This window comes from Oncorhynchus keta, chromosome 20 (genome assembly GCF_023373465.1).
Source record: "Oncorhynchus keta strain PuntledgeMale-10-30-2019 chromosome 20, Oket_V2, whole genome shotgun sequence".
Classification (NCBI taxonomy): domain Eukaryota; kingdom Metazoa; phylum Chordata; class Actinopteri; order Salmoniformes; family Salmonidae; genus Oncorhynchus; species Oncorhynchus keta.
Window position 1 is genome coordinate 7,785,713 of NC_068440.1, and position 16,007 is coordinate 7,801,719.

Sequence of the window (16,007 nt, forward strand, 5' to 3'; positions counted from 1 at the left end):
ATCCCGTGGTCCAGATCGGGTTTTGCGCTGACCGTGCTATATGATCATCACAGAAGATTCACGTTGGAGCTGAATGTGCCGTACAACCCCTCACACAAGATTTTTTTTTTGTTTAGAGTGAAAATACTGTATGAGGACGTCCGTTCCTGGTGTATTACCCAGTAAGCCGTTGACAACCAATAGATATGGGGGAGGAGTTCACGGAGGTATAGCCTCTATGCTAATGCCTGGACAGATAACATGGCTACAGAGTTCCCGTACGGTACTGTACAACTGACACTGTTTCCGTCAGCCAGGATACACACGATCCATTCACCCAGCTGTGTGTTTTACAGTAACCTCTGACCTGTACTCTGAACTACTAACCAGTCTTCTCCCAACGCCATTTCCCTAACCACTATACCACTCCACGGCCATGATACCGCAGGGCCCATTTAACATAGGCAACAAACAATGCACTACTATATCAAGGGAAGACCATAAGACTGCCGTATGAGAGCCCCGGGGGAGTATGAGAGCCCTGGGGAGTATGAGAGCCCTGGGGAGTATGAGAGCCCTGGGGAGTATGAGAGCCCAGGGGAGTATGAGAGCCCTGGGGAGTATGAGAGCCCGGGGAGTATGAGAGCCCCGGGGAGTATGAGAGCCCTGGGGAGTATGAGAGCCCTGGGGAGTATGAGCCCAGGGGAGTATGAGAGCCCAGGGGGGAGTATGAGAGCCCAGGGGAGTATGAGAGCCCAGGGGAGTATGAGAGCCCAGGGGAGTATGAGAGCCCTGGGGAGTATGAGAGCCCTGGGGAGTATGAGAGCCCTGGGGAGTATGAGAGCCCTGGGGAGTATGAGAGCCCTGGGGAGTATTATGAGAGCCCAGGGGAGTATGAGAGCCCTGGGGAGTATGAGAGCCCTGGGGAGTATGAGAGCCCTGGGGAGTATGAGAGCCCTGGGGAGTATGAGAGCCCTGGGGAGTATGAGAGCCCTGGGGAGTATGAGAGCCCTGGGGAGTATGAGAGCCCTGGGGAGTATGAGAGCCCAGGGGAGTATGAGAGCCCTGGGGAGCCCTGGGGAGAGAGCCCTGGGGAGTATGAGAGCCCTGGGGAGTATGAGAGCCCTGGGGAGTATGAGAGCCCTGGGGAGTATGAGAGCCCAGGGAGTATGAGAGCCCTGGGAGTATGAGAGCCCTGGGGAGTATGAGAGCCCTGGGGAGTATGAGAGCCCTGGGGAGTATGAGAGCCCAGGGGAGTATGAGAGCCCTGGGGAGTATGGGGAGAGAGTATGAGAGCCCGGGGAGTATGAGAGCCCCGGGGGGAGTATGAGAGCCCAGGGGAGTATGAGAGCCCTGGGGAGTATGAGAGCCCTGGGGAGTATGAGAGCCCTGGGGAGTATGAGAGCCCTGGGGAGTATGAGAGCCCTGGGGAGTATGAGAGCCCTGGGGAGTATGAGAGCCCTGGGGAGTGACAACACAAGCTGAGTGGTTCAGGGCCAACGGATGGACTGCTAGCCTGGAATGATTGATCCGGAATCTGTATGGTCAGTAGTGCGGTTTGTACTGGATTCAGCCGTATGTCCTTCGAACTGAGTACAGAACCTGTGTGGTCTGTACTGGTTTCATAAGATCTGTATTTGTTTCATAGAGTCTGAACAGGATTAAGCCGCACGCCATTCCAGTCTTCCTCACGCTGAAAAATCCTGAGGCCGTTAGGTTCCGTGGCGGGCTCTGCCCATAGGCTTAACCGAGGTAGTAATATCCAATTGAATTATGCAACGGGGCTCGGATGAGCCATTCAAGCCGAGGTCTGGCTTTGTCTGAATGGTATATTGAGGGCAGTGTTAAATACTTATCTTTCTTGCCTACCCCATACTACCTACCGTCCCTTAGATATACTTCAGCAAGGCACTTAACCCTAATTAACGCCAGGGGAACCATTCTACTATGGCTGACACTGTAAAACAACACATTTGACTGCATCTATCTGGTGTATGTGACAATAAAATATATATATATATTTTAAATATATTTGTTATATCCTCTCTCAATACTTTTATTGTTTTCCCACTTTAAAGCCGCTGTGGCTATCTGGCTCACTGGCTCAATCCCCTATTTGCTCTCTGTCTTCCCCGACAGCCGCAGTATCTTTTCATTTCTCTACCCCCCCTCCCATCCGTTTCCCCCCAAATTGAGCACTTTTCGTCATCATAATCCCTCTATTTTTTCCTCAGATGATAACTCGGCGTCAAAAGGAGCAATGTAGGAATGTGAAAACGGAATTAGAGAGAAAGAGAGAGAGGGAGAGTGAGAGAACAAGGCAGAAAGAAGCTGTTTGTTTGGGGCAGTGAAGAGGAAGCCATCAGCAAGCCTTCTGGTTCGAAAGCAATGACATTAAGCCACGGACGCTATGAGAGAAAACGGGCAATATGAGAGGGAGTGACAGATACCGATTGTTGTTCTGCGTGTTAGTGATCCGGAGAGAGTGGGTTTTTGACTCTGTGTCTATTTGTGTGTGCCCCAGGGGGAGAGGGAGGGTTAATTAAAGAGAGTGAATGGAAAGGGGGTGATGAGAAGGAGGGGGGGGGGCGGCTGGGTTGGCACGCTAAGCGACTTCAAAATGATTAATTAAGTGTTGCTTGCGTTACATCACCTTACATTTCGTGTACAGTCCCATAGCGTCACTCAACTGCACAGAGCATTTCCCCACCTCAACCACAATTGTTTATAATAACATGCATACACACAACTACCTCGACCAAACTCGCCACCCCTCCCCAGTTTTATTTGTATTGTAATTTAGCCCTGTCCATTTAGATGTACAGTACCCATTGGTGGTTTATGGCTGCAAAGATTTATAGCTCAGCTTCAAAGCTCTCCAATGATGTGGGATCAAACCATGAATCAGCTCCTGGGCTAATGAATTCTGATGTCCCGGGGGGTTGAGTTCAAGGGGTGAACACTCCTACTCTAGTCCCCAAGCAGTGGGCTTATGTTCCTCTGTAGTTCACTGTACTTGGCTTTACGCTTACACTGACCTAAAGATGTTGATTGATTGTATGGTAGGTAATGCAGGCCCATTCCATCCATCCCTCTGTCTAGTGCAATCTCTCTCTCTCTCTCTCTCTCTCTCTCTCTCTCTCTCCTCTCTCCTCTCTCTCTCTCTCTCTCTCTCTCTCTCTCTCTCTCTCTCTCTCTCTCTCTCTCTCTCTCTCTCTCTCTCTCTCTCTCTCTCTCTCTCTCTCTCTCTCTCTCTCTCTCTCTCTCTCTCTCTCTCTCTCTCGCTCTCTCGCTCTCTCGCTCTCTCTCTCTCTCTCCTTTTGAAACCTGCTCTTTTTAAATGAGGCTCAGTGGGTAGCACCTCGTTTCCCATTACGCCCACCCCCCTCTCTCTTCCACTTGATTGTTTTTCAATAGTACCCCTCGCCACTGTAGCTCCTACTTACTTCTATGCGTATCATTGCTCCTCTCCTCACTTACTTACAGGCCTTTCATTCTTCAGACTTTCCCCCCTTGAATCCTTTTTTCTCACCTCTCCTCTCCACTCCAGGTCCTTCTTCGCCTGTGAACTGACGCCGTCGCTGCTCTGCCCACCGAACTGCTCCCCCCTCCCTCCCCCCCCCCCCCATGGCAGCCAAGCCCGCCCTCTCCCTCCTGTTGGCCGTGTTGGCCTGCACGGGGCCCGCCCGCTCCTCCCCTCCCCTCTTGCTCCGCCCCCGGGAGAGAGAGAGGGACTTGGGTGTAGTCAACATCGCTGTGGTCCACTCGGGCTCCTCCCTGCTCCCGGAGACGGCCGCTGCTGGGGGAACGGGTGCCACGAACGGGGGTCCTCAGGGGAGGGGGGCCTCGTCGTCATTGGCTATGGTGGCGGCGTCTGCGCCACTGGCTTCTGCTTCAGCGGCTCTGGTGGGCGGTAGCGTGATGACGCAGTATGGCCCAGCCAACGTGATCTACCTGACGGTGAACGAGAGCAGCCCGGCGAGCCTTCTGCTGCAGCTGTGTGAGCTGCTGGCCACTACGCCACTCCAGGGGCTGGTGTTCGAGGAGGAGAGGCCACCGCCACCCGACCAGGCTCCCCTGGCCCCCATGCTGGAGTTTGTCTCGGCCCAGACCGGAGTGCCTGTTGTGGCCGTGGGAGGAGGGGCCGGCCTGGGCAGGGAGCCACAGGTAACTAACTACCTGGCTGTGAACGTTCCCTTCTTAATGGATTTCAAGTAATTAATCAGTCCTAAGTTACTGTGTGTTGGAAGCCTCATCTTACCCAGTGGGCAGAATTTGGCACATGACGTCTTCATTTTCTGGTTGGAAACTGGGTTTCTGGTCGAGAAGACGCCTTAAAACCAGATTGCAACCAGCTGGTCTCTGTTACAACCAGGTAAAGATGTCTTTTACAAAACGTCATGGAAAAGACGTTGTATTTTGGTTGTTATCTGGTTGCTAAAAAGATGTTTACAAAACTTCCTCCATTTACAACTAGTATGAGGATGTCATCTTTGCGGTGTGGTCTGAGTAGGAGAACAGTACTTCAGTCCTCGAGTGGCTGCAGTCCTGCTGCTTTCTGTGTCTGCCTGGCACTTCCTGTAATGTAACAATTAATGTCCCTGATTGCTGAGAAAGTTCAACACTTGGTTTCCAAAGGCCATTTGATAAGACCGAAAACAGAGAGAGTGGCCCTCGAGGACTGGAGTTGTGCAACTCTACACTCTTAGAAAAAAGGGTTCCAGAAGGGTTCTTCGGATGTCCCCTTTTTGGTTTGCAGGTAGAACTATTATGAGTTCCATGTAAAACACTCTGTGAAAAGGGTCCTACAGTGCATTTGTAATGTATTGAAAAAAAAAAATAATCCTCATCAATCTACACCCAATACCCCATAACAACAAAGCAGAAACTGGTTTTTAGAAATGTTTGCAAATGTATAATTAAAAAATGACAGAAATACCTTATTTACATAAGTATTCAGACCCTTTGCTGTGAGACTCGAAACTGAGCTCAGGTGCATCCTGTTTCCATTAGTTTCTACATCTTGATTGGAGTCCACCTGTGGTAAATTCAATTGATTGGACATGATTTGGAAAGGCACACATCTGTCTATATAAGGTCCCACAGTTGACAGTGCATGTCAGAGCAAAAACCAAGCTATTATGTTGAAGGAATTGTCCGTAGAGCTCCGAGACAGGATTGTGTCGAGGCACAGATCTGGGGAAGGGTACCAAAACATTTCTGCAGCATTGGAGTTCTCCAAGGACACAGTGTCCTCCAAAATTCTTAAATGGAACAAGTTTGGAACCACCAAGACTCTTCCTAGTGCTGGCCGCCTGGCCAAACTGAACAATCGGGGGAGAAGGGGCTTGGTCAAGGAGGTGACCAAGAACCCGATGGTCACTCTGACAGAGCTCCAGAGTTCCTCTGTGGGGATGGGAGAACCTTCCAGAAGGACAACCATCTCTGTAAAAGGTACTGAGGAGTGGCTTCCGTCTGACCACTCTACCATAAAGGCCTGATTGGTGGAGTGCCACAGAGATGGTTGTCCTTCTGGAAGGTTCTCCCATCTCCACAGAGGAACTCTGTAGCTCTGTCAGAGTGACCATCGGGTTCTTGGTCACCTCCCTGAACAAGGCCCTTCTCCCCCGGTTGCTCAGTTTGGTGGTTTCAAACTTCTTCCATTTAAGAATGATGGAGGCCACTGTGTTCCTGGGGACCTTCAATGCTGCAGACATTTTTTTGGTACCCTTCTCCAGATCTGTGCCTCGACACAATCCTGTCTCTGAACTCTACGGACAATTCCTTCGACCTCATGGCTTGGTTTTTGCTCTGAAATACACTGTCAACTGCGGGACCTTATATAGACAGGTGTGTGCTTTTCCAAATCATGTCAAATCAATTGAATGTACCAAAGGTGGAAACATCTCAAGTTGTAGAAACATCTCAAGGATGACCAATGGAAACAGGATGCACCTGAGCTCAATTTCGAGTCTCTTTGCAAACGGTCTGAATACTTATGTAAATAAGGTTTCTGTTTTTAACATTTTCAATATGTTTCCAAACATTTCTAAAAATCTGTTTTCGCTTTGTCATGATGGGGTATTGTGTGTAGATTTGATGTACTCCATTTTAGAACAAGGCTGTAACGTAACAAATGTGCAGAAAGTCAAGGGGTCTGAATACTTTCCGAATGCACTGTAGACTTATGTTCTCCACACAGACTCATTGGGGATAAATACAGCCAACCCCTTCAGTTCTATTGCCTTTCATCAGTCCTTTCTTCTCAAACACAAATGTGTCATTTGATACTTAACCTATTTTTGCACACATATCCAACTGTGAACGTTTCTACAATTACAGGCCCCATTCAAGTCTCACTTGGCCTTGTTAATTGTGCATCGCTCACTGAATAATTAATATAGCGAGGGAGTTCAACGGTGGGCATTTACATGTGCATAATATAGTTCCATCTACATTGTATCCTTCTGATCAGAGATGGGCAGTATTTCTGTTACATGTATATGAAATGCGTATTTAAATGACCTTTTTATTTTTTTTGTCATTTGTATTTCACTGGCCTGAACTACCAATCCAATGTATTTTGTAACAAGATACTTTAGAGCTGTGTTTCCCAACCTCGGTCCTGGGGACCCCCCGGTAACACCACACAGCTGATTCAAATAATCATCAAGATGTAATAATTTGAATCAGCTGTGTAGTGCTAGGGAAGAAAAACTAAACGTGCACCCCTTGGGATCCCCAGGACAGAGTTTGGGAAATGCTGCTTTAGAGAGCTACATTTGTGTATTTTCAAAATACAAAATACTTTTCCGCTAAAAAAAATGTAGTGGTTCACAATTTTGTGGCCCCCTATCACCCCGAATTTGCGGCATTGGTATCAGAAGTCTGATGGCACTATGGTGGGATAAGAGCGTTTGCTAAATGACCAAAATGTCAATTGGAAAATTAACACTTGCATAGTACAATGGGCCACATTTTATTAAAATACTAATTGTTTGGGGGTGGAGCTCATTAGAATAATACCCAGCATGCAAGTGCACATTGTTTTAACATTTACATTTAGTTAATTTAGCAGACACTCTTATCCAGAGCATTCAAATAAGGTAGATAACCAACCACATCACAATCATAGCAAGTCAAATGTTTTTGTAACTGTTACCGACAATGTTGTTGTAGTTACAGTAATGGGGCTACTTACAAGTATTGCTATTAAATACATGACTTGGCAAAAGTATTTAGTATTTTACTTAGATATTTTGTAACAAGAACATTTTTTAAAAGTATCTTTGCCCATCTCTCTGTGTCTGTTATCTTGTCTGTCTTATGTATACTACTCTAGAAATCGTATCCTCTACTTGTACATGAACCTTTCAGTAGAGTATCTCCCTTTCCTCTCTCCATTCCCTTATCTGTTTTTATCCTAATATAATCTAAAAGAACTGAACAAGCATAGGCTTTCCAGTCTGGCCAGATCAGTGAAGATGAAGGAAAGGAGACATGGAGAGGAAGGCTAGTCTTTTTCATAAAAATAAAATCACGGTCTACAGTGCAATACAGAATCTCAAATCAAATCAAAATGATCTGTCACATGCTTTACAGACAACACGTGTAGACTAACAGTCCTTTTCTAACAATACAGAGATAAAGATAAGATTAAAAAATGTAATAAAAATAGAAATAATTGCACAGTGAATAAAGAATAATTGAACGTACTTCTGGCCAAACACAGGGACATATCGGCCGTGTCCCATAAATCCACCCTGTTCCCTACATAGTGCACCGCTTTTAACCAGGGGCCCATAAGGTTCTGGTCAAAAGTAGTGCACTATAAAGGGAATATGGTGCCATTTGGGACTGTGCCGGTGGACCCTACTGGAAAGCCTTCACAGTAGACAAGACAGACAAAGGGAAAATAAAAAGAAAGGGATGGTATTGAGACTGGAATTCAATTACAAATGGCCATATCGATGTTTCCGCTGTCTTTGTTTAAAAACTCCTACCCAGGCATGAAGTTCTTACTCTGAAAACAGGATGCTTTTCTTACTCTGAAAACAGGAAGCTTTTCTTACTCTGAAAACGGGAAGCTTTTCTTACTCTGAAAACGGGAAGCTTTTCTTACTCTGAAAATGGGAAGCTTTTCTTACTCTGAAAATGGGGAAGCTTTTCTTACTCTGAAAATGGGGAAGCTTTTCTTACTCTGAAAATGGGGAAGCTTTTCTTACTCTGAAAATGGGGAAGCTTTTCTTACTCTGAAAAAGGGGAAGCTTTTCTTACTCTGAAAACAGGGAAGCTTTTCTTACTCTGAAAACGGGGAAGCTTTTCTTACTCTGAAAACGGGGAAGCTTTTCTTACTCTGAAAACGGGAAGCTTTTCTTACTCTGAAAACGGAGAAGCTTTTCTTACTCTGAAAACGGGGAAGCTTTTCTTACTCTGAAAACGGGAAGCTTTTCTTACTCTGAAAACGGGAAGCTTTTCTTACCCTGAAAACAGGAAGCTGCTACCCCAAGGAGTTTATAAGTACCCTGAGACATTGTGTAATTATAAGCCTATTTAACCATGGGTAATATTGCTATGGCATGAATGTAAAGCCACTGAATAGGTAAGAAACTTGATGCACCACAAGTTTAATGTATCTTTCTTAACCAACGTTATGGTCTAAATAGGCCTTCATCAGACTAAGCCACACTGTCATTGAAATTTTACGTTACTCCTAACATTGGACGTGTTCAGTAGGGAAAATCTGTGTTCTTATTCGACAAGTTCAGGTGCCACCTTCCCGTTGAACTCTGTTACAAAATGTTTTCTCCCTATTAAATACAATTTTGACTCTACTGTATTCATAAAGTGTCTCAGCATAGGAGTGCTGATCTAGGATTAGATCTCCTGTCCACGTATCTTACGCGTTATGATCTAAAAGTCAAAACGGGTCCTAGATCAGCACTCCTACTCTGAGACTCTGTGAATATGAGGCCTGGATTCCTCCTTTCTATAGCAGAAAATGAAATTCTGTGTTCTTATGGACAGATACTACCTCCATCCTTCAGTTCACTGCACTCTCTCGCTCCCTCTTTCCCCCTCCCTGTCTTGAAAACCCATTTCACTCCTTAACAAACGGTTTCCTCCCCCAGGAAAGCGGCTCCATCTACCTCCAGTTCACCTGCTCCACAGCCATGCAGCTGGACGTGGTCTTTGAGGTGCTGGAAGAGTTCGACTGGACCTCCTTCTCCGTGGTGGCCACGCGTCACCACGGCTATGAGGACTTCCTGGCCATGGTGGAGGCACTGACGGACGGATCCTTCATCGGCTGGGAGAAGAAGGGCGTGGTCATGCTCAACGTCACCGACGACCCGGGAGGAACGCGCGCGAGCAGGCTGCTCAAGGAGAACGAGGCGCAGGTGAGACCATCTTGTTATGCTTTACCACCTGATGTCTGATGGTACAGAAGTGGAGGGGGATACTGATGAAGAGGGGAGACACAGCAGGAAGGACAGACACTGGGGGGTTGAACCCAGGTTTCTGATTGGGAGGTATGTATATGTACTAGCAGCGGGTTTGTTACCACTAGACCAAGGAGTCGACATTGGGGATCTTTTAATTCACTCTTCTTAATCATTTATTCATTGAGAGAGAATTTAAGGTAGAAGGGAGACGGGGAGAGAATACAGAATAGCTGTGGGACTGGGATTTGATCCCACACTGAAGGGGTAAACATGCAGTTGTGTTTACGCCCCCAGTCCTGCACATTCCCGGTCCGCACTAAAAGCTCCACGGACCATCGGACTGTATGGATGTGCTGCAGATGGTAGCTCGACCCGCTATGCCAGCCCCAGGTCTGTGAGACCTTTGCTGTGTTTCATGCCGTCGTCCCGTCTTTGCAGTGGACCTGTATTGCAGGGCAGTTTTTCTCCACCGTGTTCCATGGGACCCTGCTGTGCGGGACATGCCGTACCCCCTGCTGAGAAATGATTTGACACGGATTAGTACAGTATTGTCTTGGTAGCCAATCACCTGAAAGACACTCCAATCACCCATATTTAGGAATACTTAATAAGATACCGGGCATACTTCAAATAGTTTGATTTGTCTTTGTTACGTTAACAATCAAGAAAACCAAACATTTTGTTCAAACAGAAGGGGGGGGGGGGGATCTAACAAATAGTCACCGACAACAACCGAAACGTGTAACGAAATGTGTAACGGCACACGGGAGCACTCTATGGTACTTTTCCGATAACCCATCAGGTTCCTCTACTCTGGGTTCCATACGAACGACAGGATTTGGCCAAAATGAAAGAGACCCCCCTTCACCGGTACGCTAGGCCTCACTCCAGTGACGGCGGAACAAGAATGAAGGTCAGACTCGAGATCCACATTACACGAAGGAGCTTCCATGCAACCCATCTCCGCACCTTGTACGAACACGCTGTAACCAGTTGCAGAAGCGTCAGAAAAAGGCAAAAAACCCCTGAAGGACTTGCCTGCCTGCCCCAGTGTCTCGCTGTATCTTCACCGGCTGCTTCACAGCATCGCCACTCGGCAGAGACGTCGACGTTTCTGAAGCAAAGGGTTCGTACACATCTGATACCAAATCTTGTTTAGGAGACACCAGTCCCAACCAGGGACGTAATGGGCTGCAGTGCTCTCACGAGAATTAAATGTATTTTTCTCCCCCTCGTTGGTCTGTTTCAACGTAGGACACAGAGACCCTGTGTCCTTTCTCAGGGCAGTATAAACTGTATGGAACTGTCGTCTGTGTGCTTCTGGGACCAACTCGTAAGCCTGACGCTTTAACCTGCTTTAACCTTTTCATCATCTGAACTCTGGTCAAGAGATGAAGCGGCGGACACATTCTGAGCCTTTCCCACGAGAACACTTCGAAGGAGCAGTGACCAAATATCTTGCAGCCATTTTAGGGATGTGGCAATCCGCTCAGACAGAGCACAAATATACATCCACCTCCTTTTCGTTGAAAGGCGGTACAAGCCGGCTGTTCCGACCAAGATTAAACTCTGTGGAGGGTGCGGGATGGCCTGACTGGATTGGGAGCACTTCCAGATCCATCTCTCTTAATCAAATGGCATGCACAGGTTATTCTTGTTCTTGCTCTAGTCTGCCTGCACGTTCTCTTTTATTTGTGCTCAAGCACTACTTTTTGTTGTTCAAGCTCTAATGTCTGTCGTTCAAGCTCTGTCTGTTTGTCCATGCTCTAATGTCTGTTTGTCCATGCTCTAATTTCTGTTTGTTCACGCTCTATCTGTTTGTTCACGCTCTAATTTCTGTTGTTCACGCTCTAATGTCTGTTTGTTCACGCTCTAATTTCTGTTGTTCACGCCCTGTCTGTTTGTTCACACTCTAATTTCTGTTGTTCACGCTCTAATGTCTGTTTGTTCACGCTCTAATGTCTGTTTGTTCATGCTCTAATGTCTGTTTGTCCATGCTCTAATTTCTGTTGTTCATGCTCTATCTGTTTGTTCACGCTCTAATTTCTGTTGTTCACGCTCTAATGTCTGTTTGTTCACGCTCTAATGTATGTTTGTTCACGCTCTAATGTCTGTTTGTTCACACTCTAATTTCTGTTGTTCACGCCCTGTCTGTTTGTTCACGCTCTAATTTCTGTTGTTCACGCTCTAATGTCTGTTTGTTCACGCTCTAATGTCTGTTGTTCACGCTCTAATGTTTGTTTGTTCACGCTCTAATGTCTGTTTGTTCACGCTCTAATTTCTGTTGTTCACGCCCTGTCTGTTTGTTCACACTCTAATTTCTGTTGTTCACGCTCTAATGTCTGTTTGTTCACGCCCTGTCTGTTTGTTCACACTCTAATTTCTGTTGTTCACGCCCTGTCTGTTGGTTCACGCTCTAATTTCAGTTGTTCACGCTCTAATGTCTGTTTGTTCACGCTGTAATTTCTGTTGTTCACACTCTAATTTCTGTTGTTCACGCCCTGTCTGTTTGTTCACACTCTAATTTCTGTTGTTCACGCTCTAATGTCTGTTTGTCCATGCTCTAATTTCTGTTTGTCCATGCTCTAATTTCTGTTGTTCACGCCCTGTCTGTTTGTTCACACTCTAATTTCTGTTGTTCACGCCCTGTCTGTTTGTTCACACTCTAATTTCTGTTGTTCACGCTCTAATGTCTGTTTGTTCACGCTCTAATTTCTGTTGTTCACGCCCTGTCTGTTTGTTCACGCTCTAATTTCTGTTTGTTCATGCTCTAATGTCTGTTTGTTCACGCTCTAATGTCTGTTTGTCCATGCTCTAATTTCTGTTGTTCACGCTCTAATGTCTGTTTGTTCTAATTTCTGTTTGTCCATGCTCTAATTTCTGTTGTTCACGCCTAATGTCTGTTTGTTCACGCTCTAATGTTTGTTGTTCACGCTCTAATGTCTGTTTGTTCACGCTCTAATTTCTGTTGTTCACGCCTGTCTGTTTGTTCACGCTCTAATTTCTGTTGTTCACGCTCTAATGTCTGTTTGTTCACGCTCTAATGTCTGTTGTTCACGCTCTAATGTCTGTTTGTTCACGCTCTAATTTCTGTTGTTCACGCTCTAATGTCTGTTTGTTCACGCTCTAATGTCTGTTGTTCACGCTCTAATGTCTGTTTGTTCACGCTCTAATTTCTGTTGTTCACGCTCTAATGTCTGTTTGTTCACACTCTAATTTCTGTTGTTCACGCTCTGTCTGTTTGTTCACGCTCTAATGTCTGTTTGTTCACGCTCTAATGTCTGTTGTTCACGCTCTAATGTCTGTTGTTCACGCTCTAATGTCTGTTGTTCACGCTCTAATGTTTGTTTGTTCACGCTCTAATTTCTGTTGTTCACGCCCTGTCTGTTTGTTCACACTCTAATTTCTGTTGTTCACGGTCTAATGTCTGTTTGTCCATGCTCTAATTTCTGTTGTTCACGCTCTATCTGTTTGTTCACGCTCTAATTTCTGTTGTTCACGCTCTGTCTGTTTGTTCACGCTCTAATTTCTGTTGTTCACACTCTAATTTCTGTTGTTCACGCTCTAATGTCTGTTTGTTCATGCTCTAATTTCTGTTGTTCACGCTCTAATGTCTGTTTGTTCACGCTCTAATTTCTGTTGTTCACGCTCTAATGTCTGTTTGTTCACGCTCTAATGTCTGTTGTTCACGCCTAATGTCTGTTTGTTCACGCTCTAATGTCTGTTGTTCACGCTCTAATGTTTGTTTGTTCACGCTCTAATGTCTGTTTGTTCACGCTCTAATTTCTGTTGTTCACGCCCTGTCTGTTTGTTCACACTCTAATTTCTGTTGTTCACGCTCTAATGTCTGTTTGTCCATGCTCTAATTTCTGTTGTTCACGCCCTGTCTGTTTGTTCACACTCTAATTTCTGTTGTTCACACTCTAATTTCTGTTGTTCACGCTCTAATGTCTGTTTGTCCATGCTCTAATTTCTGTTGTCCATGCTCTGTCTGTTTGTTCACGCTCTAATTTCTGTTGTTCACGCCCTGTCTGTTTGTTCACACTCTAATTTCTGTTGTTCACGCTCTAATGTCTGTTTGTCCATGCTCTAATTTCTGTTTGTCCATGCTCTAATTTCTGTTGTTCACGCCCTGTCTGTTTGTTCACACTCTAATTTCTGTTGTTCACGCTAATGTCTGTTTGTTCACACTCTAATTTCTGTTGTTCACGCTCTAATGTCTGTTTGTTCACGCTCTAATTTCTGTTGTTCACGCCCTGTCTGTTTGTTCACGCTCTAATTTCTGTTGTTCACGCCCTGTCTGTTTGTTCACGCTCTAATTTCTGTTGTTCACGCCCTGTCTGTTTGTTCACACTCTAATTTCTGTTGTTCACGCTCTAATGTCTGTTTGTCCATGCTCTAATTTCTGTTGTTCACGCCCTGTCTGTTTGTTCACACTCTAATTTCTGTTGTTCACGCTCTAATGTCTGTTTGTCCATGCTCTAATTTCTGTTGTCCATGCTCTGTCTGTTTGTTCACGCTCTAATTTCTGTTGTTCACGCCTGTCTGTTTGTTCACACTCTAATTTCTGTTGTTCACGCTCTAATGTCTGTTTGTCCATGCTCTAATTTCTGTTTGTTCTAATTTCTGTTGTTCACGCTCTAATTTCTGTTCTGTCTTTGTTCACACTCTAATTTCTGTTGTTCACGCCCTGTCTGTTTGTTCACACTCTAATTTCTGTTGTTCACGCTCTAATGTCTGTTTGTTCACGCTCTAATTTCTGTTGTTCACGCCCTGTCTGTTTGTTCACGCTCTAATTTCTGTTTGTTCATGCTCTAATGTCTGTTTGTTCACGCTCTAATGTCTGTTTGTCCATGCTCTAATTTCTGTTGTTCACGCTCTAATGTCTGTTTGTCCATGCTCTAATGTCTGTTGTTCACGCTCTAATGTCTGTTGTTCACGCTCTAATGTCTGTTGTTCACGCTCTAATGTCTGTTGTTCACGCTCTAATGTCTGTTGTTCACGCTCTAATGTCTGTTGTTCACGCTCTAATGTCTGTTGTTCACGCTCTAATGTCTGTTGTTCACGCTCTAATGTCTGTTTGTTCACGCTCTAATTTCTGTTGTTCACGCTCTAATGTCTGTTTGTTCACGCTCTAATTTCTGTTGTTCACGCCCTGTCTGTTTGTTCACACTCTAATTTCTGTTGTTCACGCTCTAATGTCTGTTGTTCACGCTCTAATGTCTGTTGTTCACGCTCTAATTTCTGTTGTTCACGCTCTAATGTCTGTTGTTCACGCTCTAATGTCTGTTGTTCACGCTCTAATGTCTGTTGTTCACGCTCTAATTTCTGTTGTTCACGCTCTAATGTCTGTTGTTCACGCTCTAATGTCTGTTGTTCACGCTCTAATGTCTGTTGTTCACGCTCTAATGTCTGTTGTTCATGCTCTAATGTCTGTTGTTCACGCTCTAATGTCTGTTGTTCACGCTCTAATGTCTGTTGTTCATGCTCTAATGTCTGTTGTTCACGCTCTAATGTCTGTTGTTCACACTCTAATTTCTGTTGTTCACGCTCTAATGTCTGTTGTTCACGCTCTAATGTCTGTTGTTCACGCTCTAATGTCTGTTGTTCACGCTCTAATTTCTGTTCTTCACGCTCTAATTGTTGTTGCTCCAACTTTGCCTTTAGTTCTATCGCTCTCTTAGTTTCACATCTACGGGGTGTACTCTGCCACCCGTAGGACCCTTTTCATCAGCCTCCCTCTCCGGAAAGATGTCCTCCTCCACCAAAGCAGTACCAATCAACTCTTTGACTACTGCTTTTGGATCGCCAGATGTCACTTTGGCATAATGCTTTGCAATGATGAGCAGATTCACCTTTGTACATTTATCTAGTATTTCATATTGTTTTCCACAAATACTTCCAACTTACAGTCCATGGCTTTAGTTTTATAAGCCGGTGTGTTTGTGCAACTTTCAAACTGATTCTACCATTCTCATTACCCCTCAGGGTGGATGGCAGTGACAGAAACGCTACCACAAAAGGCTATTCTGAACACAGCAGAGCTTCAGAGTAGGTGATTAGAGCGGCTACCACACTCATGGGAAACAAGATCCTGCATGTGCCTCCCCATTTTGTTAAATTCCCCAGCAAGAAAACCAAAAATTGTTGCTCAAAAAAGGAACTAACCAAGAGTCACCGACAACAACCAACCCAGGTGGGGATTTAGGAGGGGTTCCAAAAGACACTCATGAGGGTGTCCACTGAATGTTGTCTAGCAACAACAACTGCAACCTGAAAGACACTCACCATGAGCTCCCACTAAATCTGCCCACTTAGAGGCAAACAAAACTCACACCGGACTTTTAAAGTCAGGAAGCCAAGCATAAAAGTGGAGCAAAACAAAAACGGGGAAGATCAGATAAAGGATTGTTTTTCTAGCAGTAGGGCGATCCAACTAAAGGTGTTAACCCTCCCACGTCTTTCGAGACCACAGAAAAACTGGGCTAACCACTCTTAAATAGCACTTGGGCCAGCACAGGTGAAACACCTACCCACTAATGAGACGGCAACCAGCACAGGTGTAAAACATACTGACTAACGAGG

At 45.4% G+C, this 16,007-nt stretch overlaps 1 protein-coding gene across 2 annotated transcripts in view; it reads left to right on the forward strand.

The window, feature by feature from the left end:
- The window catches only part of LOC118398943 (glutamate receptor ionotropic, NMDA 2D), a 70,896-nt gene that overhangs the window by 13,132 nt on the left and 41,757 nt on the right, over positions 1–16,007 (forward strand). The window contains exons 2-3 of one of the 2 annotated variants that reach the window (XM_052471989.1): positions 3,530–4,146; positions 9,111–9,377. In XM_052471989.1, the coding sequence (XP_052327949.1) occupies positions 3,607–4,146; positions 9,111–9,377 (807 nt within the window). In that variant the 5' untranslated portion in view covers positions 3,530–3,606. The remainder of the gene's footprint in view (positions 1–3,529; positions 4,147–9,110; positions 9,378–16,007) is intronic. The other variant, XM_052471990.1, reaches the window with a different exon arrangement.